The 25,133-nt window shown below is 47.4% G+C and overlaps 1 protein-coding gene across 4 annotated transcripts in view; it reads left to right on the top strand.

Annotated features, from left to right (window-relative positions):
- The window catches only part of ANKS1A (ankyrin repeat and sterile alpha motif domain containing 1A), a 255,025-nt gene that overhangs the window by 82,860 nt on the left and 147,032 nt on the right, over positions 1 to 25,133 (top strand). For 3 of the 4 annotated variants that reach the window (XM_038748704.1, XM_038748706.1, XM_038748703.1), the window contains exons 2-4: positions 11,230 to 11,310; positions 16,973 to 17,129; positions 21,428 to 21,490. In XM_038748704.1, the coding sequence (XP_038604632.1) occupies positions 11,230 to 11,310; positions 16,973 to 17,129; positions 21,428 to 21,490 (301 nt within the window). The remainder of the gene's footprint in view (positions 1 to 11,229; positions 11,311 to 16,972; positions 17,130 to 21,427; positions 21,491 to 25,133) is intronic. The other variant, XM_038748705.1, reaches the window with a different exon arrangement.

Here is a 25,133-nt window from a genome sequence, read left to right as displayed (position 1 = left end):
CAGGCTGTCAGCGTCGATCTTCTGGTGGGAGAATTCAGATGTTCGACAGTGAGGTAAGCTCTTAGCCCAGCGTTCTGCATCCCGCAGATTGTAATCCTGAAGGATTCATTTATTCGGTCAATCGTATTTATTGAGCGCTTACTGTGTGCAGAGCACTGTACTAAGCTCTTGGGAAATACAAGTCGGCAACATATAGAGACAATCCCTACCCGACAGCAGGCTCACAGTGTGGAAGGGGGAGACAGAGAACAAAACATGTGGACAGTGTCAAGTCATCAGAATAAATAGAAATAAAGCTAGATGCACATCATCAACAAAATAGAATAGTAAATATGTACAAAGGATGGCATCAGGCTGTCAGCGTCGATCTTCTGGCGGGAGAATTCAGATATTTGACAGTGAGATAAGCACTTAGGCCAGTGTTCTGCATCCTGTAGATTGTAATCCTGAAGGATTCATTCATTCGGTCAGTTGTATTTATTGAGCGCTTACTGTGTGCAGAGCAGTGGACTAAGCGCTTGGGAAGTACAAGTTGGCAACATATGGAGATGGTCCCTACCCGACAACGGGCTCACAGTCTGGAAGGGGGAGACAGAGAACAAAACATGTGGACAGTGTCAAGTCATCAGAATAAATAGAAATAAAGCTAGATGCACATCATCAACAAAATAGAATAGTAAATATGTACAAAGGATGGCAGCAGGCTGTCAGCGTCGATCTTCTGGCGGGAGAAAAGCTAGATGCACATCATCAACAAAATAAATAGAATAGTAACTATGTAGAAAGGATGGCATCAGGCTGTCAGCGTCGATCTTCTGGAGGGAGAATTCAGATATTTGACAGTGAGGTAAGCACTTAGCCCAGTGTTTTGCATCCTGTAGATTGTAATCCTGAAGGATTCATTCATTCGGTCAATCGTATTTATTGAGCGCTTATTGTGTGCAGAGCACTGGACTGAGTGCTTGGGAAGTACAAGTCGGCAACGTATAGAGACGCTCCCTAGCCGACAGCAGGCTCACAGTCTAGAAGAGGGAGACCGATAAACCATATGGACAGTGTCAAGTCGTCAGAATAAATAGAAAGAAAGCTAGATGCACATCATCAACAAAATAAGTAGAATAGTAAATATGTATAAAGGATGGCATCAGGCCGTCAGCGTCGATCTTCTGGTGGGAGAAAAGCTAGATGCACATCATGAACAAAATAGAATAGTAACTATGTAGAAAGGATGGCATCAGGCTGTCAGCGTCGATCTTCTGGCGGGAGAATTCAGATATTTGACAGTGAGGTAAGCACTTAGCCCAGTGTTCTGCATCCCGTAGATTGTAATCCTGAAGGATTCATTCATTCGGTCAATCGTATTTATTGAGCGCTTACTGTGTGCAGAGCACTGGACTGAGCGCTTGGGAAGTACAAGTCGGCAACATATAGAGACAGTCCCTAACCGACAGCGGGCTCACAGTCTAGAAGAGGGAGACCGATAAACCATATGGACAGTGTCAAGTCGTCAGAATAAATAGAAAGAAAGCTAGATGCACATCATCAACAAAATAAATAGAATAGTAAATATGTAGAAAGGATGGCATCAGGCTGTCAGCGTCGATCTTCTGGTAGGAGAAAAGCTAGATGCACATCATCAACAAAATAGAAAAGTAACTATGTAGAAAGGATGGCATCAGGCTGTCAGCGTCGATCTTCTGGCGGGAGAATTCAGATATTTGACAGTGAGGTAAGCACTTAGGCCAGTGTTCTGCATCCCATAGATTGACCGAATGAATGAATCCTTGAGGATTACAATCGTATTTATTGAGCGCTTATTGTGTGCAGAGCACTGGACTGAGCGCTTGGGAAGTACAAGTCGGCAACGTATAGAGACGCTCCCTAGCCGACAACGGGCTCACAGTCTAGAAAAGGGAGACAGATAAAACATGTGGACAGTGTCAAGTCATCAGAATAAATAGAAATAAAGCTAGATGAACATCATCAACAAAATAAATAGAATAGTAAATATGTATAAAGGATGGCATCAGGCAGTCAGCGTCGATCTTCTAGCGGGAGAATTCAGGTATCTGACAGTGTGGCCCTGGTTCTCTCCCTTAAGTCACCCCCCAAACCTGGCCTGAAGAAGCCGGGTACACAAACACACAAACGCACGCACCTACCCACCCGCCCTGGGCTGTGCCCGGCCCGACTTTGGAGGGTGTTGCATATGTGATCATCTCTTTACGCCGCCAAGCCTTTTTTATTTCCTTTTGGTACTTGTTAATCGCTTACGAGAAGCAGCGTGACTCAGTGGAAGGAGCCCCGGCTTGGGAGTCAGAGGTCATGGGTTTGAATTCCAGCTCCATTGCTTGTCATCTGTGTGACTTTGGGCAAGTCACTTCCCTTCTCTGGGCCTCAGTGACCTCATCTGGAAAATGGGGATTAAGACTGTGAGCCCCACGTGGGACAACCTGATCACCGTGTATCCCCCCCAGCGCTCAGAACAGTGCTTCGCACGTAGTAAACGCTTAACAAATCGATCAATCGTATTTATTGAGCGCTTACTGTGTGCAGAGCACTGTACTAAGCGCTTGGGAAGTACAAGTTGGCAACATATAGAGACAGTCCCTACCCAACAGTGGGCTCACAGTCTAAAAGACTGTGCCATCATTATTGTTATTACCAGGCACCGTTTTTTCTAGGTGCTGGATAGATACAAGGTAATAATAATAATAATAATGATAATGGCATTTGTTAAGCACTTACTATGTGCAAAGCACTGTTCCAAGCGCCGGGGGGGATACAAGGTGATCAGCGTGTCCCACGTGGGGCTCACTCAGGTTGAATACAGTCCCTGTCATTCATTCATTCATTCAATCGTATTTATTGAGCGCTTACTGTGTGCAAAGCACTGTACTAAGCGCTTGGGAAGCTCAAGCTGGCAACATATAGAGACGGCCCCTACCCAACGGCAGGCTCGCAGTCCAGAAGAGTCCCACATGGGGCTCCCAATCTCCATCCCCATTTTACAGCTGAGGTAACCGAGGCCCAGAGAACAGAAGTGACTTGCCCAAGGTCACCCAGCAGACTAGTGGAATCAATCAATCAATCGTATTTATTGAGCACTTAGTGTGCTGAGCACTGTACTAAGCACTTGGGAAGTCCAAGTTGGCAACATCTAGAGACAGTCCCTACCCAACAGTGGGCTCACAGTCTAGAAGGGGGAGACGGAGAACAAAACCAAACATACTAACAAAATAAAATAAATAGAATAGATAGGTACAAGTAAAATAAATAAATATATAAAATAAATATATAAATATTAAGAAGCAGCGTGGCTCAGTGGAAAGAGCACGGGCTCTGGAGTCAGAGGTCAGGGGTTCAAATGCCGGCTCCACCAGTTGTCAGCTGTGTGACTTTGGGCAAGTCGCTTCACTTCTCTGGGCCTCAGTTACCTCAACTGTAAAATGGGGATGAAGACTGTGAGCCCCCCGTGGGACAACCTCATCACCTTGTAACCTCCCCAGCGCTTAGAACAGTGCTTTGCACATAGTAAGCGCTTAATAAATGCCATTATTATTATTGTTATTATTATTATTATTATTATATAAATAGAGCCAGGACTCTTCCACTTCCGTACCCCTCAGGCCCGGGCCCTATCCTCTAGGGCACACTGCTTCTCTAAAGATTCAAGACTTGCAGACTGGGGAAATGTGAGTTGACTTTGTGATCTTATGACTGCAGGGGTCAGGGACCCGGGAGTCTTTCACAACACCATAAGAACACAACAAAAGAAAACCGGGGGGGCAGGGGAAGGAAAATGACGTGGATTCCCCTCTTCATGGGGGTGAGGCCGCCCCAGGGTTACCCAGCCCATCAGTCCTGGGTAATAATAATAATAATTGTGGTATTTGCTAAGCGCTTACTGTCTGCCGGTACTATTCTCTTTATTTTATTTTGTTACTATGTTCTGCTGTGTTGTCTGTCTCCCCCCTTTTAGACCGTGAGCCCGCTGTTGGGTAGGGACCGTCGCTCTATGTTGCCAACTTGTACTTCCCAAGCGCTTAGTACAGTGGCGCAGTAAGCGCCCAGTAAATACGATGGAATGAATGAACGCCAGGTCCTGTCCCACATAGGACTCATAATCTTTCTCCCCGCGTGGGACAACCTGATCGCCTTGTGACCTCCCCAGCGCTTAGAACAGTCCTTTGCACATAGTAAATGCTTAATCAATCAATCAATCAATCAATCAATCGTATTTATTGAGCGCTTACTGTGTGCAGAGCAGTGTACTAAATGCTTGGGAAGTACAAGTTGGCAACATATAGAGACAGTCCCTATGCGACAGTGGCTTCACAGTCTAAAAGGGGGTGACAGAGAACAAAACCAAACATACTAACAAAATAAAATAAATAGAATAGATATGTACAAGTAAATAAATAAATAAATAGAGTAATAAATATGTGCAAACATATATACATATATACAGGTGCTGGGGGGAAGGGAAGGAGGTAAGATGGGGAGGATGGAGAGGGGGACGAGGGGCTTAACAAATACCATCATTATGATTATTATCATTATTATTATTTGAAAGCTGAGGTAATCGAGGCACAGAGCATTGAAGTGATTTGTCTCCTCCTTCTAGACTGTGAGCCCACTGTTGGGTAGGGACCGTCTCTAGATGTTGCCAACTTGGACTTCCCAAGCGCTTAGTACAGTGCTGTGCACACAGTAAGCGCTCAATAAATACGATTGATTGATTGATTTGCCCAAGGTCACACAGAATACAAGTGGCGGAGTCAGGATTAGAACCCAGGCCCTGTCTGTTAGGCCAAGCTGCCTCTCAGGAGAGTGTTTGGTCGAGGGGAGAGGAGAGAGAAACGGTCGGGAGTCAACGGTGCCCAGGCCCGCAGGCCGTAGGACGGGGCTCACGGCGAGGACGCCTCGCTTTTTGAGCCCCACATTGCCATCATCATTATTATTATTCTCTGAGCCTCAGTTCCCTCATCTGTAAAATGGGAATGAGGACCGTGAGCCCCACGTGGGACAACTTGATCACCTGCGCTTAGAATAGTGCTCTGCACACAGTAAGCGCTTAACAAATGCCATCGTCACGTTGTCGAACTCCGGCCCAGGCCGGGAAGAGGCGGGACGAGAGGGGCGAGCAAAGCAAGCAGGAATGTCGGGGGAGTGAACCGCAGTCGACCTCTGGCCCTCCGATGATAAGTGGCAGTTGGAGGGGGAAGGAAAACGGTGTTTAGGCCTTGCCCATCTGGCCGGGATTAGCGCGGCTTTAGGCCCCTTGGCCTGCCAGTTCTGGGGGCAGGGATGGCGTGGCGTGCGTGGAGCCCTTTGTTTGGCTGTTGGCGAGCAGCCCGGCCTAATTACTGTTATTTCACCCAAACCTCATAAGGCCGAGCTGCCCCGATTACACCCCGGTTAGGAAAGCAGACAGGGTCAGCAGGGTTGGGGAGGACTGCAAAGACGGTCCTTTGCATAAACAGCAATTAACTGGGTTTGTCTTCCTTGGACTTTCTTCCCCCTTGTATTCAATCAGTCAATCATCATCATCATCATCATCATCAATCGTATTTATTGAGCGCTTACTATGTGCAGAGCACTGTACTAAGCGCTTGGGAAGTACAAATTGGCAACATATAGAGACAGTCCCTACCCAACAGTGGGCTCACAGTCTAAAAGGGGGAGACAGAGAACCAAACATACTAACAAAATAAAATAAATAGAATAGATATGTACAAATAAAATAAATAAATAAATAAATAGAGTAATAAATATGTACAAACATATATACATATATACGGGTTATATACAAGGATAACGCCAAGTCTATGGGCTTGTGAGACAGGGCAGGTGGTGGTGCTGTTGACAATAATGGGAAAGTCACTGGGGGGACAGGATTTGGGTGGAAAGATAAGGAGTTCTGTTTTGGACATGTTCATTTTGAGGTGTTAGAGGTAGGGAGAGAGATAAGGGTTAGAGAAGTACATTAGGACATTGTCCACACAGAGATGGTAGTTGAAGCCACGGGAGAGAATTGAGTTCTCCAAGTGCATGGTTGAAGATGGGGAATAGAAGGGACACAGAATTGAACCTTGAGGGACCCCTACCTTAGGAGGTGGGAGACAGAGGAGGACCCTGAGGAAGAGACTGAGAATGGGCAGCAAGACAGCCAGGAGGAGAATCAGGAGACGATGTCACTGAAGCCAGGGTTGGATAATGTGTTCAGGAGAACGGGGCGGTCGACAATGTTGAAGGTCGCTAACAGGTCGAGAAGGATTAGGATGGAATAGAGGCCATTGGCTCAATCAATCAATCAATCGTATTTATTGAGCACTTACTGTGTGCAGAGCACTGGACTAAGCGCTTGGGAAGTCCAAGCTGGCAACATCTAGAGACAGTCCCTACCCCACAGTCTAGAAGGGGGAGACAGACAACAAAACCAAACATACTAACAAAGTAAAATAAATAGAATAGATAGGTACAAGTAAAATAAATAGAGTAGTAAATATGTACAAACATATATACATATATACAGGTGCTGCGGGGAAGGGAAGGAGGTAAGATGCGGGGGATGGAGAGGGGGACGAGGGGGAGAGGAAGGAAGGGGCTCAGTCTGGGAAGGCCTCCTGGAGGAGGTGAGCTCTCAGCAGGGCCTTGAAGGGAGGAAGAGAGCTGGCTTGGCGGATGGGCAGAGGGAGGGCATTCCAGGCCCGGGGGGGAGGCCTGGAATGCCAGGCCTTTTTCCTTTTCCAGTGCTGAGAACAGTGCTTTGCACATAGTAAGCGTTTAATAAATGCCATTATTATTATTATTATTATTATTATTATTATTATTATTATTATTATTATTATTATTATCATTATTGACTTGGGTTCTTAAGAGGGAAGAGCCCTGGTACGAGGGGGATGGAGCTGGAGGAGGAGAGGATGGGCATTCATTCATTCATTCATTCAATCGTATTTGTTGAGCGCTTACTGTGTTCACAGCACTGACATTAAGACATCGTCCCCCTCTCCAACCCCCCATCTTACCTCCTTCCCTTCCCCACAGCACCTGTATATATGTGTATATGTTTGTACATATTTATTACTCTATTTATTTTAATTGTACATATCTATTCTATTGTATTTTGTTAGTGTGTTTGGTTTTGTTCTCTGTCTCCCCCTTTTAGACTGTGAGCCCACTGTTGGGTTGGGACTGTCTCTATATGTTGCCAACTTGGACTTCCCAAGCGCTTAGTACGGTGCCCTGCACACAGTAAGCGCTCAATAAATACGATTGATTGATTAAGATGAATAAAAAGTAAGTTATAATATATAATTTTAAGATATGCACCAAAGTGCCATGGGGTTGGAGGTGGGGCAAAGATCAAATGTCCAAAGGTCACATCCAAGCGCATAATAATAATAATTACGATAATATAATAATGGTATTTGTTAAACGCTATGTTCCAGGCGTTGTTCCAAGCCCTGGGGAAGATACACTAATTAGGTTGGACTCGTTTCCTGTCCCACATGGGCCTCACAGTCCTAATTTTACTTGCACATATTTATTCCACTTATTTTATTTTGTTAATACGTTTGGTTGTGTTCTCTGTCTCCCCCTTCTAGGCTGTGAGCCCGCTGTTGGGTAGGGACCGTCTCTAGATGTTGCCAACTTGTCCTTCCCAAGCGCTTAGTCCAGTGCTCTGCACACAGTAAGCGCTCAATAAATACGATTGAATGAATGAATGAATGAACTAAGCGCTTGGTAAGTCCAAATTGGCAATGTATAGAGACGGTCCCTACCCAACAGCGGGCTTACAGTCTAGAAGGGGTATGTTGCCAACTTGTACTTCCCAAGCGCTTAGTCCAGTGCTCTGCACACAGTAAGCGCTCAATAACTACGATTGAATGAATGAATGAATGAATCCCCCCTGCCTTACCTCCTTCCCCTCCCCACAGCACCTGTATATATGTATATGTGTTTGTACATATTTATTACTCTATTTCACTTGTACATATTTATTCTACTTATTTTATTTCGTTAATATGTTTTGTTTTGTTGTCTGTCTCCTCCTTCTAGACTGTGAGCCCGCTGTTGGGTAGGGACCGTTTCTATATGTTGCCAACTTGGACTTCCCAAGCGCTTAGTCCAGTGCTCTGCACACAGTAAGCGCTCAATAAATACTATTGAATGAATGAATGAATGAATGAACTAAGCGCTTGGGAAGTCCAAGTTGGCAACATATAGAGACGGTCCCTACCCAACAACGGGCTCACAATCTAGAAGGGGTATTATGTTCATCATCATCAATCGTATTTATTGAGCGCTTACTGTGTGCAGAGCACTGTACTAAGCGCTTGGCAAGTCCAAGTTGGCAACATATAGAGACAGTCCCTACCCAACAACGGGCTCACAGTCTAGAAGGGGTATTATGGTCATCATCATCAATCGTATTTATTGAGCGCTTCCTGTGTGCAGAGCACTGTACTAAGCGCTTGGGAAGTCCAAGTTGGCAACATATAGAGACAGTCCCTACCCAACAGCCGGCTCACAGTCTAGAAGGGGTATTATGTTCATCATCATCAGTCATATTTATTGAGCGCTTACTGTGTGCAGAGCACTGTACTAAGTGCTGGGCAAGTCCAAGTTGGCAACATATAGAGACAGTCCCTACCCAACAACGGGCTCACAGTCTAGAAGGGGTATTATGGTCATCATCATCAATCGTATTTATTGAGCGCTTACTGTGTGCAGAGCACTGTACTAAGCGCTTGGGAAGTACAAGTTGGCAACATATGGAGACAGTCCCTACCCAACAATGGGCTCACAGTCTAGAAGGGGTATTATGTTCATCATCATCAATCGTATTTATTGAGCACTTACTGTGTGCAGAGCACTGGACTAAGTGCTGGGCAAGTCCAAGTTGGCAACATATAGAGACAGTCCCTACCGAACAACGGGCTCACAGTCTAGAAGGGGTATTATGTTCATCATCATCAGTCGTATTTATTGAGCGCTTACTGTGTGCAGAGCACTGTACTAAGCGCTTGGCAAGTACAAGTTGGCAAGATGTAGAGGCAGGTTGGGGAGAAAGGGAAGGCTCCTTCAGGTCTAGGAAAGGCAGGGGCAGGCCGAATCTTCTCCAATATGGGGAGGCCCCTGGCCTTTGTGCTTGTGAAATTGGGGCCACTTCCACCAGTCAATAGTAGCCTGGGGCGGGAAGGGCCCCATAGGTGACTTCTAGCCTGTGAGCCCACTGTCGGGTAGGGACCGTCTCTAGATGTTGCCAACTTGGACTTCCCAAGCGCTTAGTACAGTGCTCTGCACACAGTAAGCGCTCAATCTATTCGATTGATGGATTGACTGATTTCCAGACCACCCTGAGAAGCAGCGGTGGCTCAGCGGAAAGAGGCCGGGCTTTGGAGTCAGAGGTCACGGGTTCAAATCCCGGCTCCGCCAATTGTCAGCTGGGTGACTTTGGGCAAGTCACTTCACATCTCCGGGCCTCGGTTCCCTCGTCTGAAAAATGGGGATTAAGATTGTGAGCCCCACGTGGGACAACCTGATCACCTTGTATCCCCCCCCAGCGCTTAGAACAGTGCTTTGCACATAGTAAGTGCCTAACAAATACCAACATTATTATTATTATTATATTTACACCAGCGCTTAGAACAGTGCCCAACACATAGTAAGCGCTTAACAAGACAAACAGCGTGGCTTAGTGGAAAGAGCCCGGGCTTTGGAGTCAGAGGTCATGGGTTCAAATTCTTGCTCCGCCAGCTGTCAGTTATGTGACAACCTGATCACCTTGTATCCCCCCAGCACTTAGAACAGTGCTTTGCACATAGCGCTTAACAAATGCCATCGTCATCATTATCATCATTGTATGACTTTGGGCAAGTCACTTCACTTCTCTGGGCCTCAGTTCCCTCATCTGGAAAATGGGGATGAAGACTGTGAGCCCCCCGTGGGACAGCCTGATCACCTTGTAACCTCCCCAGCGCTTAGAACAGTGCTTTGCACATAGCGCTTAACAAATACCATCGTCATCATCATCATCATTGTGTGACTTTGGGCAAGTCACTTCACTTCTCTGGGCCTCAGTGATCTCATCTGTAAAATGGAGATGAAGACTGTGAGCCCCCCATGGGACAGCCTGATCACCTTGTAACCTCCCCAGCGCTTAGAACAGTGCTTTGCACATAGCGCTTAACAAATGCCATCATCATCATCATTGTGTGACTTTGGGCAAGTCGCTTCACTTCTCTGGGCCTCAGTTCCCTCATCTGTAAAATGGGGATTAAGACTGTGAGCCCCCCGTGGGACAACCTGATCACCTTGTCACCTCTCCAGAGCAGTGCTTTGCACATAGTAAGCGCTTAACAAACACCATCATTATTATCATTAACAGAGAAATGACCGCTTTGGCTCAGCACTGCTTGCCAAATCCATCCATTCCCCTCCCCACAGCACCTGTATATATGTATATATGTTTGTACGTATTTATTACTCTATTTTACTTGTATATATCTATTCTATTTATTTTATTTTGTTAGTATGTTTGGTTTTGTTCTCTGTCTCCCCCTTTTAGACTGTGATACCACTGTTGGGTAGGGACTGTCTCTATATGTTGCCAGCTCGGACTTCCCAAGCGCTTAGTACAGTGCTCTGCACACAGTAAGCACTCAATAAATGCAATTGATTGATTGATTGACTGCTTTGCACAAGGCGCTTATCCAATGCCATCATCATCATCATTATCATTGTGTGACTTTGGGCAAGTCGCTTCACTTCTCTGGGCCTCAGTGCCCTCATCTGGAAAGTGGGGATCATCATCATCAATCGTATTTATTGAGCGCTTCCTGTGTGCAGAGCACTGGACTAAGCGCTTGGGAAGTCCAAGTTGGCAACATATAGAGACAGTCCCTATGTCTCTATATATGAAGACATACTTCATCCATACTGTGGATGAAGACTGTGAGCCCCCCCGTGGGACAGCCTGATCACCTTGTCACCTCTCCAGAGCAGTGCTTTGCACATAGTAAGCGCTTAACAAACACCGCCGTTATTCTTATTAACCGAGAAACTGAGCTTATTAACTAAGCTCTTATTAACTATAAACTAAGCTCTTATTAACTGAGCTTTGGCTCAGCACGGCTGGGAAATCTGCAGCCTGCCTCTAAATTGGGTCGGTGACGTGAACTTGGATTGAATTTTGTTTTGTTTTTCTCCCCTCCACAGCATCTGGAGAGGGCCCAGCGTGAACTGTGTGGACAGCACTGGGTATACACCCCTGCACCATGCTGCTCTGAATGGCCACAGGTGAGCGGCTACTTTCTGGCCCATTCCCCCCATCTTACCTCCTTCCCTTCCCCACGGCACCTGTATATATGTATATATGTTTGTACAGATTTATTACTCTATTTATTTTACTTGTACATATCTGTTCTATTTATTTGATTCTGTTAATATGTTTGGTTTTGTTCTCTGTCTCCCCCTTCTAGACTGTGAGCCCACTGTTGCGTAGGGACTGTCTCTAGGGACTTCCCAAGCGCTTAGTGCAGTGCTCTGCACACAGTAAGCGCTCAATAAATATGATTGATTGATTGATTGGTCCCACGTTCTAACCTCCAAACTGGCAGCTCTCCATCCTCAGGGGCCTGGCGGGTGGGAGGGGTGGAAGAAGAATAAAAATAATTGCGGTATGTGCTAAGCGCTTCCTATGTGCCAGGCAGTGTACTAAGCGCCGGGATGGCTACAGGCAAATCGAGAAGCGGCGTGGCTCTGTGGGAAAGAGCCTGGGCTTTGGAGCCTGAGGTCATGGGTTCAAATCCTGGCTCCGCCACTTGTCAGCTGGGTGACTTTGGGCAAGTCGCGTCACTTCTCTGGGCCTCAGTTGCCTCATCTGTCAAATGGGGATGAAGACTGTGAGCCCCCCGTGGGACAACCTGATCACCTTGTAACCTTCCCAGCACTTAGAACAGTGCTTTGCACATAGTAAGCGCTTAATAAATGCCATTATTATTATTATTATTATTATTATCCGTCTCTATATGTTGCCAACTTGTACTTCCCAAGCGCTTAGTACAGTGCACTGCACACAGTAAGCGCTCAATAAATACGATTGAATGAATGAATGAATTATTATTGTATGTCCGGTAGAGTGCCCACATCATTGGGATCCACGGTTCTTCCCCCCCCCCCCCCCCCCATCACATTTCAGCTGTGGGTTTTGACGACTTAATAGTTACGGTACTTTTTAAGCGCTTACTATTGATGAAGATGATGATGGTGGTATTTGTTAAGCGCTTTACTATGTGCCAAGCACTGTTCTAAGCATTGGACTAGATACAAGTTAAGAATAATAATAATAATGTTGGGATCTGTTAAGCGCTTACTGGGTGCCAAGCACTGTTCTAAGCACTGGGCTAGATACAAGTTAATAATAATAATAATAATAATAATGTTGGGATCTGTTAAGCGCTTACTGTGTGCCAACCACAATTCTAAGTACTGGGCTAGATACAAGATAATAATAATAATAATAATGTTGGTATTTGCTAAGTGCTTACTATGTGCCAAGCACTGTTCTAAGCACTGGGGGGATACAAGGTGATCAGATTGTCCCACGTAGGACCCACAGTCTTCATCCCCATTTTACAGATAAGGGAACTGAGGCCCAGAGAATAATAATAATAATGGCATTTATTAAGCACTTACTACATGCAAAGCACTGTTCTAAGCACTGGGGAGGTAACAAGGTGATTAGGTTGTCCCAAGTGAGGCTCACAGTCTTAATCCCCATTTTACAGATGAGGGAACTGAGGCCCAGAGAATAATAATAATAATAATGATGGCATTTATTAAGCGCTTACTATGTGCAAAGCACTGTTCTAAGCACCGGGGAGGTTATAAGGTGATCAGGTTGTCCCAAGTGGGGCTCACAGTCTTAATCCCCATTTTACAGATGAGGGAACTGAGGCCCAGAGAATAATAATAATAATAATGATGGCATTTATTAAGCGCTTACTATGTGCAAAGCACTGTTCTAAGCACCGGGGAGGTTATAAGGTGATCAGGTTGTCCCAAGTGGGGCTCACAGTCTTAATCCCCATTTTACAGATGAGGGAACTGAGGCCCAGAGAAGTTAAGTGACTTGCCCAAGGTCACACAGCTGACAGTTGGCGGAGCCGGAATTTGAACCCATGACCTCTGACTTCAAACCCTAAGCCTAACCCTAAGCACTGGGGAGTTTACAAGGTGATGAGGTTGTTCCAGGTGGGGCTCACAGTCTTAATCCCCATTTTACAGATGAGGGAACTGGGGCCCAGAGAAGTGAAGTGACTTGCCCAAGGTCACCCAGCTGCCAAGTGGCGGAGGTGGGTTTAGAACCCACGACCTCCGACTCCCAAGCCCGGGCTCTTTCCACTGAGCCACGCTGCTTCTCGGGCACACCCCTGTCCCACAGGGAGCTCACGCTCTTAATCCCCATTTTGCAGGTGAGATAACTGACGGCCAGAGAAGTGAAGTTAAGGACTTTTGGACTGTGAGCCCACTGTTGGGTAGGGGCTGTCTCTGTATGTTGCCAACTTGTACTTCCCAAGCGCTTAGTACAGTGCTCTGCACACAGTAAGCGCTCAATAAATACGATTGAATGATTGATTGAAGTGACTTACCCAAGGTCACGCAACAGATAGGTGGTGGAGCCAGGATAAGAACCCAGTTCCTTGTGGCGCCCAAGCCTGTGCTCTGTCTAGCCACGCTGCTTCTCCCTGAATCCTTTCACCCAAGTTGCTCACCTCTCCCAGAATCATCATCATCAATCGTATTTATTGAGCGCTTACTGTGTGCAGAGCACTGTACTAAGCGCTTGGGAAGTCCAAGTTGGCAACATACAGAGACGGTCCCTACCCAACAGCGGGCTCACAGTCTAAAAGTGCTTAACTTCACTTCTCTGGCCGTCAGTTAGCTCCCAGAATGGCCAAAGCACTTAGTACAGTGCTCTGCACATAGTAAGCGCTCAATAAATATGATTGATGAAAGGACACTGACTTTTCCTTCCTCCAGGGAAGAGGGAATGAGGGGAAAAAAAGGAAAACCCAGTTGGGAGGAAAGGAACCGAATTCGGGGCCAGCCCCCGCTGAATGCCGCCTCCGAGGAGAACAGGAAGGGGCCAGACTCGAAAGCCGAAAGCGACGCTACCTCCCGGGAAGGTCAATCAATCAATCAATCGTATTTATTGAGCGCTTACTGTGTGCAGAGCACTGTACTAAGCGCTTGGGAAGTCCAAGTTGGCAACATATAGAGACGGTCCCTACCCAACAACGGGCTCACGGTCTAGAAGTGGGGAGATGGAGGACAAAACCAAACATATTAACAAAATAAAACAAATAGAATAGATATGTCCTAGTAAAATATATCTATTCTATTTATTTTACAGATGTAAAGGTGCATAGCTCTTCTCTCTCCCAAAACTCCAGGAGGAAATGGCCAGCTACTGGAGCCACATCATCATCAATCGTATTTATTGAGCGCTTACTGTGTGCGGAGCACTGTACTAAGCGCTTGGGAAGTACAAGTTGGCAACATATAGAGACGGTCCCTACCCAATAGTGGGCTCACAGTCCATCTTTCCAGGTTTAGGTGTTTGCATTCCTTTATAACTGTGAGCCCGCTGTTGGGTAGGGACCGTCTCTATATGTTGCCAACTTGGACTTCCGAAGCGCTTAGTACAGTGCTCTGCACGCAGTAAGCGCTCAATAAATACGATTGATTGAATGAATGAATGAATGAATACCCCAGTGCTTAGTACAGTGCTTGGCATACAGTAAGCGCTCAATAAATACGATTGAATGAATGAATACCCCAGCACTTAGTACAGTGCTTGGCATACAATAAGCGCTCAATAAATATGATTGAATGAGTGAATGACTACTCCAGCGCTTAGAGCAGTGCTTGGCATACAGTAAGCGCTCTGTAAATACGATTGAATGAATGAATACCCCAGCACTTAGTACAGTGCTTGGCATACAGTAAGCGCTCAATAAATACGATTGAATGAATGAATGACTACCCCAGCGCTTAGAGCAGTGCTTGGCATACAGTAAGCGCTCTATAAATACGATTGAATGAATGAATACCCCAGCACTTAGTACAGTGCTTGGCATACAGTAAGTGCTCAATAAATACGATTGAATGAATGAATGACTACCCCAGCGCTTAGAGCAGTGCTTGGCATACAGTAAGCGCTCTATAAATACGATTGAATGAATGAATGAATACCCCAGCGCTTAGAACAGTGCTTGGCATACAGTAAGCGCTCAATAAATACGATTGAATGAATGAGTGCCCCAGCGCTTAGTACATTGCTTGGCTTGCGTAAACGCTTAACCAACACCACAGTTGTCAGCGAATTAATATTATCTGACCCCTGCTCTTAGCCGGGGCTTTTTTTTAAAATGGTATTTGTTAAGCGCTTCTGATGTGTCAGGCATTGTACTAAGCACTGAGGTAGATGCATCTCCGCCAATTATCAGCTGTGTGACTTTGGGCAAGTCACTTCACTTCTCTGGGCCTCAGTTACCTCATCTGGAAAATGGGGATTAAGACTGTGAGCCCCCCGTGGGACAACCTGCTCACCTTGTAACCGCCCCAGCGCTTAGAACAGTGCTTTGCATGTAGTAAGCGCTTAATAAATGCCATCATTATCATTATTAAGAAAATCAGGTTAGTCCACACCCCCTGTGTCAGTCCCTAATTTCCGGATGAGGGAAGTGAGGCCTAGAGAAGTGAAGTGACTTGCCCAAGGTCACAGAGCAGAAAAACGGTGGAGCCGGGATTAGAACCCAGGTCCTTCTAACTCCCAGGCCCGGGCTCTAATAATAATAATAACGATGGCATTTATTAAGCGCTTACTATGTGCAACGCACTGTTCTAAGCGCTGATAATAATGGCATTTTATTAAGCGCTTACTATGTGCAAAGCATTGTTCTAAGCGCTGATAATAATGGCATTTTATTAAGCGCTTACTATGTGCAAAGCCCCGTTCTAAGCGCTGGGGAGGTTATCAGGTGATCAGGTTGTCCCACGCGGGGCTCACCATCTTCATCCCCATTTTACAGATGAGGGAACTGAGGCACAAAGAAGCAAAGTGACTTGCCCAAAGTCACCCAGCTGACAATTGGCAGAGCCGGGATTTGAACCCGTGACCTCTGACTCCAAAGCCCAGGCTCTTTCCACTGAGCCACGCTGCTTCTCTACCCACTAGGCCACTGCAGCGGACCCCTTCGGCCCTCTCCATGCTGGCCAAGCAACTTCTTTCTGCTCCCACATTTTAGGGCCCTAATACTAATAATCAATCAATCAATCGTATTTATTGAGCGCTTACTGTGTGCAGAGCACTGTACTAAGCGCTTGGGAAGTACAAGTTGGCAACATAGAGAGACAGTCCGTACCCAACAGTGGGCTCACAGTCTTAAAGGGGGAGACAGAGGACAAAACCAAACATACTAACACAATAAAATAAATAGAATAGATATGTACAAGTAAAATAAATAAATAGGGTAATAAATATGTACAAAAATATATACAGGCCAAGCGAGGCCTGGAACGGGACTCTCCCTCCCGTAGTCGTGACTGGTAGACTGTGAGCCCACTGTTGGGTAGGGACTGTCTCTATGTGTTGCCAATTTGTACATCCCAAGCGCTTACTACAGTGCTCCGCACATAGTAAGCGCTCAATAAATACGATTGATGATGATGATGATGATGGTAGAGGACTGGAAACCCTGAGCGGGGCCCGCTCCGCCGGAGGAAGGAAAAACTGGAGAAGTCCGGGAACGGAGAGGCCCCGGCCCGTCTTCCGTCCACTTGGCCGTCCTGCTTCGCCGCCCGGGGCCAAGATGAGGGCGGGTGGGGCGGGGAGCCGAGCGAGACGCGACGGTTTGAGCCGCGGCCGGCTGAGCCCGCGCCCTCTGTGTTTCAGGGACGTGGTGGAGGTGCTCCTGCGGAACGACGCCCAGACCAACGTAGCGGACTGTAAAGGCTGCTACCCGCTCCACCTGGCCGCCTGGAAAGGAGACGCCCAGATAGTGAGGTTGCTCATCCACCAGGGCCCCTCCCACACCAAAGTGAACGAACAGGTCGGAATGCTTTCCTTCTCCCTCCCCGCTCGGCTCCCCCCACCCGAAAAAATGGCTGAACTGTAATCATAATAATAATCACGTTCGTATTTTTTAAGCGCTTACTATGTGCCAAGCACTGTTCTAAGCGCTGGGGTAGATACAAGGCCATCAGGCGACAAGTCCCACGTGGGACTCACAGTCTTCATCCCCATTTTACAGATGAGGGAACTGTTGGTTTTGTTAAGCGCTTACTATGTGCCAAGCACTGTTCTAAGCGCTGGGGTAGATACAAGGCGATCAGGCTGTCCCACGTGGGACTCACAGTCTTCATCCCCATTTTACAGATGAGGGGACTGTTGGTTTTGTTAAGCGCTTACTATGTGCCAAGCACTGTTCTAGGCGCTGGGGTAGATACAAGGCCATAAGGCTGTCCCACGTGGGACTCACAGTCTTCATCCCCATTTTACAGATGAGGGAACTGTTGGTTTTGGTAAACACTTACTATGTGCCAAGCACTGTTCTAAGCGCTGGGGTAGATACAAGGCCATCAGGCTGTCCCACGTGGGACTCACAGTCTTCATCCCCATTTTACAGATGAGGGAACTGTTGGTTTTGTTAAGCGCTCACTATGTGCCAAGCACTGCTCTAAGCGCTGGGGTAGATACAAGGCGATCAGGCTGTCCCACATGGGACTCACAGTCTTCATCCCCATTTTACAGATGAGGGGACTGTTGGTTTTGTTACACGCTTACTATGTGCCAAGCACTGTTCTAAGCGCTGGGGTAGATACAAGGCCATCAGGCTGTCCCACGTGGGACTCACAGTCTTAATCCCCATTTTACAGATGAGGGAACTGTTGGTTTTGTTACGCGCTTACTATGTGCCAAGCACTGTTCTAAGCTCTGGGGTAGATATAAGGCCATCAGGCTGTCCCACGTGGGACTCACAGTCTTCATCCCCATTTTACAGATGAGGGGACTGTTGGTTTTGTTACACGCTTACTATGTGCCAAGCACTGTTCTAAGCCTTGGGGTAGATACAAGGCCATCAGGTTGTCCCACGTGGGACTCACAGTCTTCATCCCCATTTTACAGATGAGGGAACTGTTGGTTTTGTTAAGCGCTTACTATGTGCCAAGCACAGTTCTAAGCGCTGGGGTAGATACAAGGCCATCAGGCTGTCCCACATGGGACTCACAGTCTTCATCCCCATTTTACAGATGAGGGAACTGTTGGTTTTGTTAAGCGTTTACTATGTGCCAAGCACCGTTCTAAGTGCTGGGGTAGATACAAGGCCATCAGACTGTCCCACGTGGGACTCACAGTCTTCATCCCCATTTTACAGATGAGGGAACTGTTGGTTTTGTTAAGCGCTTACTATGTGCCAAGCACTGTTCTAAGCACTGGGGTAGATACAAGGCCATCAGGCTGTCCCACGTGGGACTCACAGTCTTCATCCCCATTTTACAGATGAGGGAACTGTTGGTTTTGTTAAGCGCTTACTATGTGCCAAGCACTATTCTAAGCGCTGGGGTAGATACAAGGCCATCAGCTTGTCCCACGTGGGACTCACAGTCTTCATCCCCATTTTACAGATGAGGGAACTGAGGCCCAGAGAATAATAATAATAATGATGGCATTTATTAAGCGCTTACTATGTGCAAAGCACTGTTCTAAGTGCTGGGGAGGTTGCAAGGTGATCAGATTGTCCCTCGTGGGGCTCACAGTCCCCATTTTACAGTTGAGGTAACAGAGGCCCAGAGAAGTGAAGTGACTTGCCCAGGGTCACCCAGCTGACCAGTGGCAGAGCTGGAATTCGAACCCGTGACCTCGGGACTCCCAAGCCCGGTCTCTTTCCACTAAGCCATGCTTCCTTTCACTCCTCTCCCGCTTCCTGGGTTTCCCCATCTGCAACCCACTGTGGCCCAGTCGGGTGATTGGCGAAGGAGAGCTCCCAGCGGGGGGGCTATCATTCAGTCTTATTTATTGAGCGCTCACTGTGTGCAGAGCACTGGACTAAGCACTTGGGAAGTACAAGTTGGCAACATATAGAGGCGGTCCATACAGTATCCCCTCCCTGCGTTGCCCCCGCCTTCCTCTCGCTCTCCCGTCGTTGGAGAGAAGATGGTGTTGCTCCCTATCGCTGGCAATATGCGGGAGAAGCGTGCTTCTACAGTAATCCCTTCGGCCCCGTTTTCCCCGGGGGCTCAGTCAATCCCGGCTCGATCGTAGATAGTAATAATAATAGTGGTGACGGCATTTGTTAAGCGCTCACTATGTGCCAAGCACTGTTCTAAGTGCCGGGGAGGCTACAAGGTGATCAGGTTGGCCCACGGGGGGCTCACAGCCAATCCCCATTGTACAGGTGAGGTGAGGCCCAGAGAAGTGAAGTGACTTGCCCAAAGTCACACAGTTGACAATGGCGGAGCCGGGATTTGAACCCATGACCACCGACTCCAAAGCCCGGGCTCTTTCCACTGAGCCGCGCTGCTTCTCTATAATAATTATATAGTATAATTATTATATATTATATAATAATAATGGTATTTGTTAAGCGCTTACTATGTGCCAAGCACTGTTCTAAGCGCCGGGGAGGCTACAAGGTGATCAGGTTGGCCCACGGGGGGCTCACAGTCAATCCCCATTTTACAGGTGAGGTGAGGCCCAGAGATGTGAAGTGACTTGCCCAGAGTCACACAGCTGACAGTTGGCGGAGCCGGGATTTGAACCCATGACCACCGACTCCAAAGCCCGGGCTCTTTCCACTGAGCCACGCTGCTTCTCTATAATAATCATATAGTATAGTTATTATATATTATATAATAATAATGGTATTTGTTAAGCGCTTAGTATGTGCCAAGCACTGTTCTAAGTGCTGGGGTAGATGCAGGGTGATCAGGTTGTCCCACGTGGGGCTCACAGTCTCCACCCCCATTTTCAGAGGGGATAACTGAGGCACAGAGAAGTGAAGTCACCCAACAGACACGTGGCAAAGCCGGGATTAAAACCGCCCCCTCTGACTTCCAAGCCCGTGCTCTTACCAATGAGACATGCTGCTTCTCTGCGAAATGTGTAGTTCTCTGTGAAATGGGTGTGTTGGGCTTCCTTAATAATAATAATAATGCCATTTATTAAGAGCTTATTATGTGCAGAGCACTGCTCTAAGCGCTAAGGTGGTTACAAAGTGATCAGGTTGTCCCGCGGGGGGCTCCCAGTCTTAATCGCCATTTTCCAGATGAGGTAACTGAGGCCCAGAGAATCAATCAATCGTATTTATTGAGCGCTTACTGTGTGCAGAGCACTGGACTAAGCGCTTGGGAAGTACAAGTTGGCAGCATATAGAGGCGGTCCCTACCCAACAGTGGGCTCGCAGTCTAGAAGGAGTGACTTGCCCAGAGTCACCCAGCTGACAATTGGCAGAGCTGGGATTTGAACCCGTGACCTCTGACTCCAAAGCCCGGGCTCTTTCCACTGAGCCACGCTGCTTAAGGTGTAGTCACCCCAAGAGGGCCTCCCCAACCCCAAAAAGATTGGTCCCACCAGAGCAGAGCCCGGTTGGGCAGGGCGTCCCAGACTTGCAGTCACACCAAGCTCTGACCTAGGGGCCCTGGGTTGGATTCGTGGGCGCTCCGACCCTGCGGCTTCGTCCTTCCTCCTTCCCTGCTTCCTCTCCTACGGCCTCCCCCGCAACGGACGGCCTGCTTCGTCTGGCGGTCGGCCCGCCCGGCCTGTCCGTTTTCCTCCGTTCTTACCTCACGCCGAACAGGAGTGACCTTCAGCCTGGGAGCCACCCGTCCGGCGGACGAGGCCTGTTCCGTTCAGTAGGTTGGGGTTTGAGTGGCCTGCGATGACCACCCGCCTCGCCCCCACTCCGGCTAAGCTCTGCCGGCGCGGGAGGGTGGCTTTTTCATTCCCTTCCAGTCCTAAAATAAGCCCAAGAAGGCCGCGTTTCACAGCGGTCTCTCTTGCTCTCTCTCTCCTGCCCATTGAGGGTGGTTATCCCCGAAGGCCCCAATCCCTGCGGCGGGTTTTTGAAGTCGTGGCCGAATCCACTCCCGAGCCAGGCTGCGCCGGGCGGTATCCCGCCTCCCACCCGAGGGACCGTTCAGTTGTGCCAGCCTGATGGATGTAGTGGACGGGGAGAGGGAAATGTAGAGGGTTGGCGTAGGGCTCGGCACCGACATCCGCCGCCGAGCCGCCCCCGGGGGAGACCCCCGCCCCGTTCCGTGATGTCTGGGCCTCTCGGGGCCGCTTGTGCCGTGTTGCTGTATCTCATCCATTTCATCGTTATGTTTTCTTTTCCTCTCCTTTTTGTAGAATGCTCTTGAGATCAAAGAACTCAAAAAGTACGGCCCCTTTGACCCTTATATCAATGCCAAGGTGTGTACTTTGTTGCCAGGATTTCTCTGCATCGTTGCTCCAAGCTTCCCCCCCCATCCCGTCCCCCAGACGATTCTTGCCTGCATCGCACCCCGTGAGGAGCGCTCGCCTCGCTCCGGCTGACGACTGTCCCGGCCCCCATCTGCGGATGGGACGGTTAAAATCGGTTAAAATGCGATGGGGGCGGCGGTGGCTGGTGGTGGTTTTCGTTTGCTTTTCCTAAATCTAAACAAGCTCTGGGGAGAATCTCAAAGTGGAAAAACACGAAGCAGAAAGAAAATTGGGCTCATTTCCCGTCTTACCTAGCCCTGGGGTTTTTTAATCGCTCTCGGGAGGAGTGGGGAGAAAGAGACCAACCTCATGGGTCATTAGGAAATTAACGTTTTTAATAAAACAAGCAGCGGTTGACTCTCTTTTTTAAAAGCTGCCAAAAGAATGATGCATTTTCTCCCCGGGCTGTTTGGCATCGAATAGTTTCCCAATTTCCCTCACAGTGTGAGGGTGACTTTTTTTCTTTTTGTGTGTCTTTTTCCCTCGTAGGATCCTAAAACTTACGGTGGGAGGAGGAGTAAAGGAGGAGGGCAGCAGTGCCAGGCTTTTTCAATGCCCTGTGTCTCGCTCACAGCCTCAGGCTCATTTTGTGAAGTCTGTGCCTTTGTGTCTCTGGCTTTTAGTTCTCAGTCCTCTGTCCCTTGTGCTCATCTCTTTGCTCCTCCTTTAGCTTCATAATTCCCGAGGATCCGAGTGGGAAGCTTCGTCACCCAAGCTGAGCCGTCAACGGAGCGGATGAAAGAGTCCCTTAGTTCTCGGGATCCGTCCGCTACAGAGGGAAACTCAGTGGTTCGATAGCTTTTCTTTAGACACCTGCCCTGCTTGAGTTATATTTATAGCGAGGCTGGAGGCAGAGGATGGCTGATTCATTCGCTCATTCATTCAATCGTATTTATCGAGCGCTTACCGTGTGCAGAGCACTGGACTAAGCGCTTGGGAAGTCCAAGTTGGCAACATAAAGAGACGGTCCCTACCCAACAGTGGGCTCACAGTCTAGAAGATGACTCGCCCGGGGTCACACAGCAAGCACTCGGCAGAGCCAGGGTCTAAGGAAGGGGGTGAATAGTTATTGAATCCCCATTTTGCGGTTGAGGAAACTAAGGTCCAGAGAAGCTAAATTCATTCATTCATTCATTCAATCGTATTTATTGAGCATTTACTGTGTGCAGAGCACTGTACTAAGCGCTTGGGAAGTCCAAAGGGACGGTCCCTACCCAACAGTGGGCTCACAGTCTAGAAGATAACTCGCCCAGGGTCACACAGCAAGCACTCGGCAGAGCCGGGGTCTAAGGAAGGGGGTGAATAGTTATTGAATCCCCATTTTACAGTTGAGGAAACTAAGGCACAGAGAAGCTAAATTCATTCATTCAGTCGTATTTATTGAGCGCTTACTGTGTGCAGAGCACTGTACTAAGCGCTTGGGAAGTCCAAGTTGGCAACATAAAGAGGGGGTCCCTACGCAACAGTGGGCTCACAGTCTAGAAGAGGACTCGCCCAGGTTCACACAGCAAGCACTCGGCAGAGCCGGGGTCTAAGGAAGAGGGTGAATAGTTACTGAATCCCCATTTTGCGGTTGAGGAAACTAAGGCACAGAGAAGCTAAATTCATTCATTCATTCATTCATTCAATCGTATTTATTGAGTGCTTACTGTGTGCAGAGCACTGTACTAAGTGCTTGGGAAGTCCACGTTGGCAACATATAGAGACGGTCCCTACCCAACAGCGGGCTCACGGTCTAGAAGGGGGAGACAGAAAACAAAACAAGACATATTAACAAAATAAAATAAATAGAATAGTAAATATGTACAAGTAAAATAAATAGAGTAATAAATATGTACAAACATATATACAGGTGCTGTGGGGAGGGGAAGGAGGTAAGGCGGGGGGGATTCATTCATTCATTCAATCGTATTTATTGAGTGCTTACTGTGTGCAGAGCACTGTACTAAGCGCTTGGGAAGTGCAAGTTGGCAACATATAGAGACGGTCCCCATCCAACAGCAGGCTCATGATGCCTGTTGATTTGTGGTGGGGCGTGCTTCTTTTCTTCTACTCATCAGAGACACTTTTTGTCTTACGGGGAACTAGAGGAAGCAGCGTGGCGGAGTGGACAGAGCAGCCCGGGCCTGAGAGTTAGAGGTTGTGGGTTCTAATCCCAGCTCCACCACCTGTCTGCTGTGTGACCTTGGGCAAGTCACTTCAGTCCTCTCTATCTGTTACCTCATCTCTTAAATGGGGATTAATAATAATAATAATTCATTCATTCATTCAGTAGTAATGATGGCTTTTGTTAAGTGCTTACTATATGCCAAGCACTGTTCTAAGCTCTGGGGGGATACAGGGTAATCAGATTGTCCCACATGTCTTCATCCCCATTTTAGAGATGAGGGAACTGAGGCCCAGAGAAGGAAAGTGACTTGCCCAACGTCACACAGCTGACGTGGTGGAGGCGGGATTAGAACCCACGACCTCTGACTCCCAAGCCCGGGATCTTTTCACTGAGCCACGCTGCCTCTATTAAGACTTAATCTATTAAGACTGTGAGCTACTCTATTTCTTTTACTTGTACATATTTATTCTATTTATTTTATTTTGTTAATATGTTTTGTTTTGTTTTCTGTCTCCCCCTTCTAGACTGTGAGCCCACTGTTGGGTAGGGACTGTCTCTATATGTTGCCAACTTGGACTTCCCAAGCGCTTAGTACAGTGCTCTGCACACAGTAAGCAGTCAATAAATATGATTGAATGAATGAATATGTGCTTGTACATATTTATTACTCTATTTTACTTGTACATATTTACTCTATTTTATTTTGTTAATATGTTTTGTTTTGTTGTCTGCCTCCCCCTTCTAGACTGTGAACCCGCTGCTGAGTAGCGGGATACCCTGTATTCCCCCAGCGCTTAGAACAGTGCTTGGCACATAGTAAGCGCTTAACAAAAGCCATCATTATTATTGAATGAATGAATTATTATTATTATTAATCCCCATTTAAGAGATGAGGCAACAGATAGCTGCTGATTAGGAACTGTCTCTATATGTTGCCAACTTGTACTTCCCAAGCGCTTAGTACAGTGCTCTGCACACAGTAAGCACTCAATAAATGCGATTGAATGAATGAATGATTGAGTGAATGACTGAATCTTTATTATTGTTATCATTATTATTATGGTAATAATACCATATTACCGTCTTACCTCCTTCCCTTCCCGACAGCACCTGTATATATGTATATATGTTTGTAAATATTCATTACTCTATTTATTTATTTTACTTGTACATATCTATTCTATTTATTTTGTTAATATGTTTGGTTTTGTTGTCTGTCTCCCCCTTCTAGACTGTGAGCCCATTGTTGGGTAGGGACCATCTCTATATGTTGCCAACTTGGACTTCCCAAGCGCTTAGTCCAGTGCTCTGCACACAGTAAGTGCTCAATAAATACGATTGAATTGAATTGAATTCATTCCCGTTTTACAGCGGAAGTAACTGAGGCCCCGAGAAGTGAAGCGACTTGCCCGAGGTCACACAGCAAGTGGGGGTGGCAGGGTTAGAACCCAGATCCTTCCGACGCCCAGGCCCGTGCTCCAT

The sequence above is a fragment of the Tachyglossus aculeatus genome, chromosome 7, assembly GCF_015852505.1.
Source record: "Tachyglossus aculeatus isolate mTacAcu1 chromosome 7, mTacAcu1.pri, whole genome shotgun sequence".
Classification (NCBI taxonomy): Eukaryota; Metazoa; Chordata; class Mammalia; order Monotremata; family Tachyglossidae; genus Tachyglossus; species Tachyglossus aculeatus.
The sequence above is the reverse complement of the archived record's forward strand: the minus strand, read 5'-3'. Positions and strand labels throughout refer to the sequence as shown.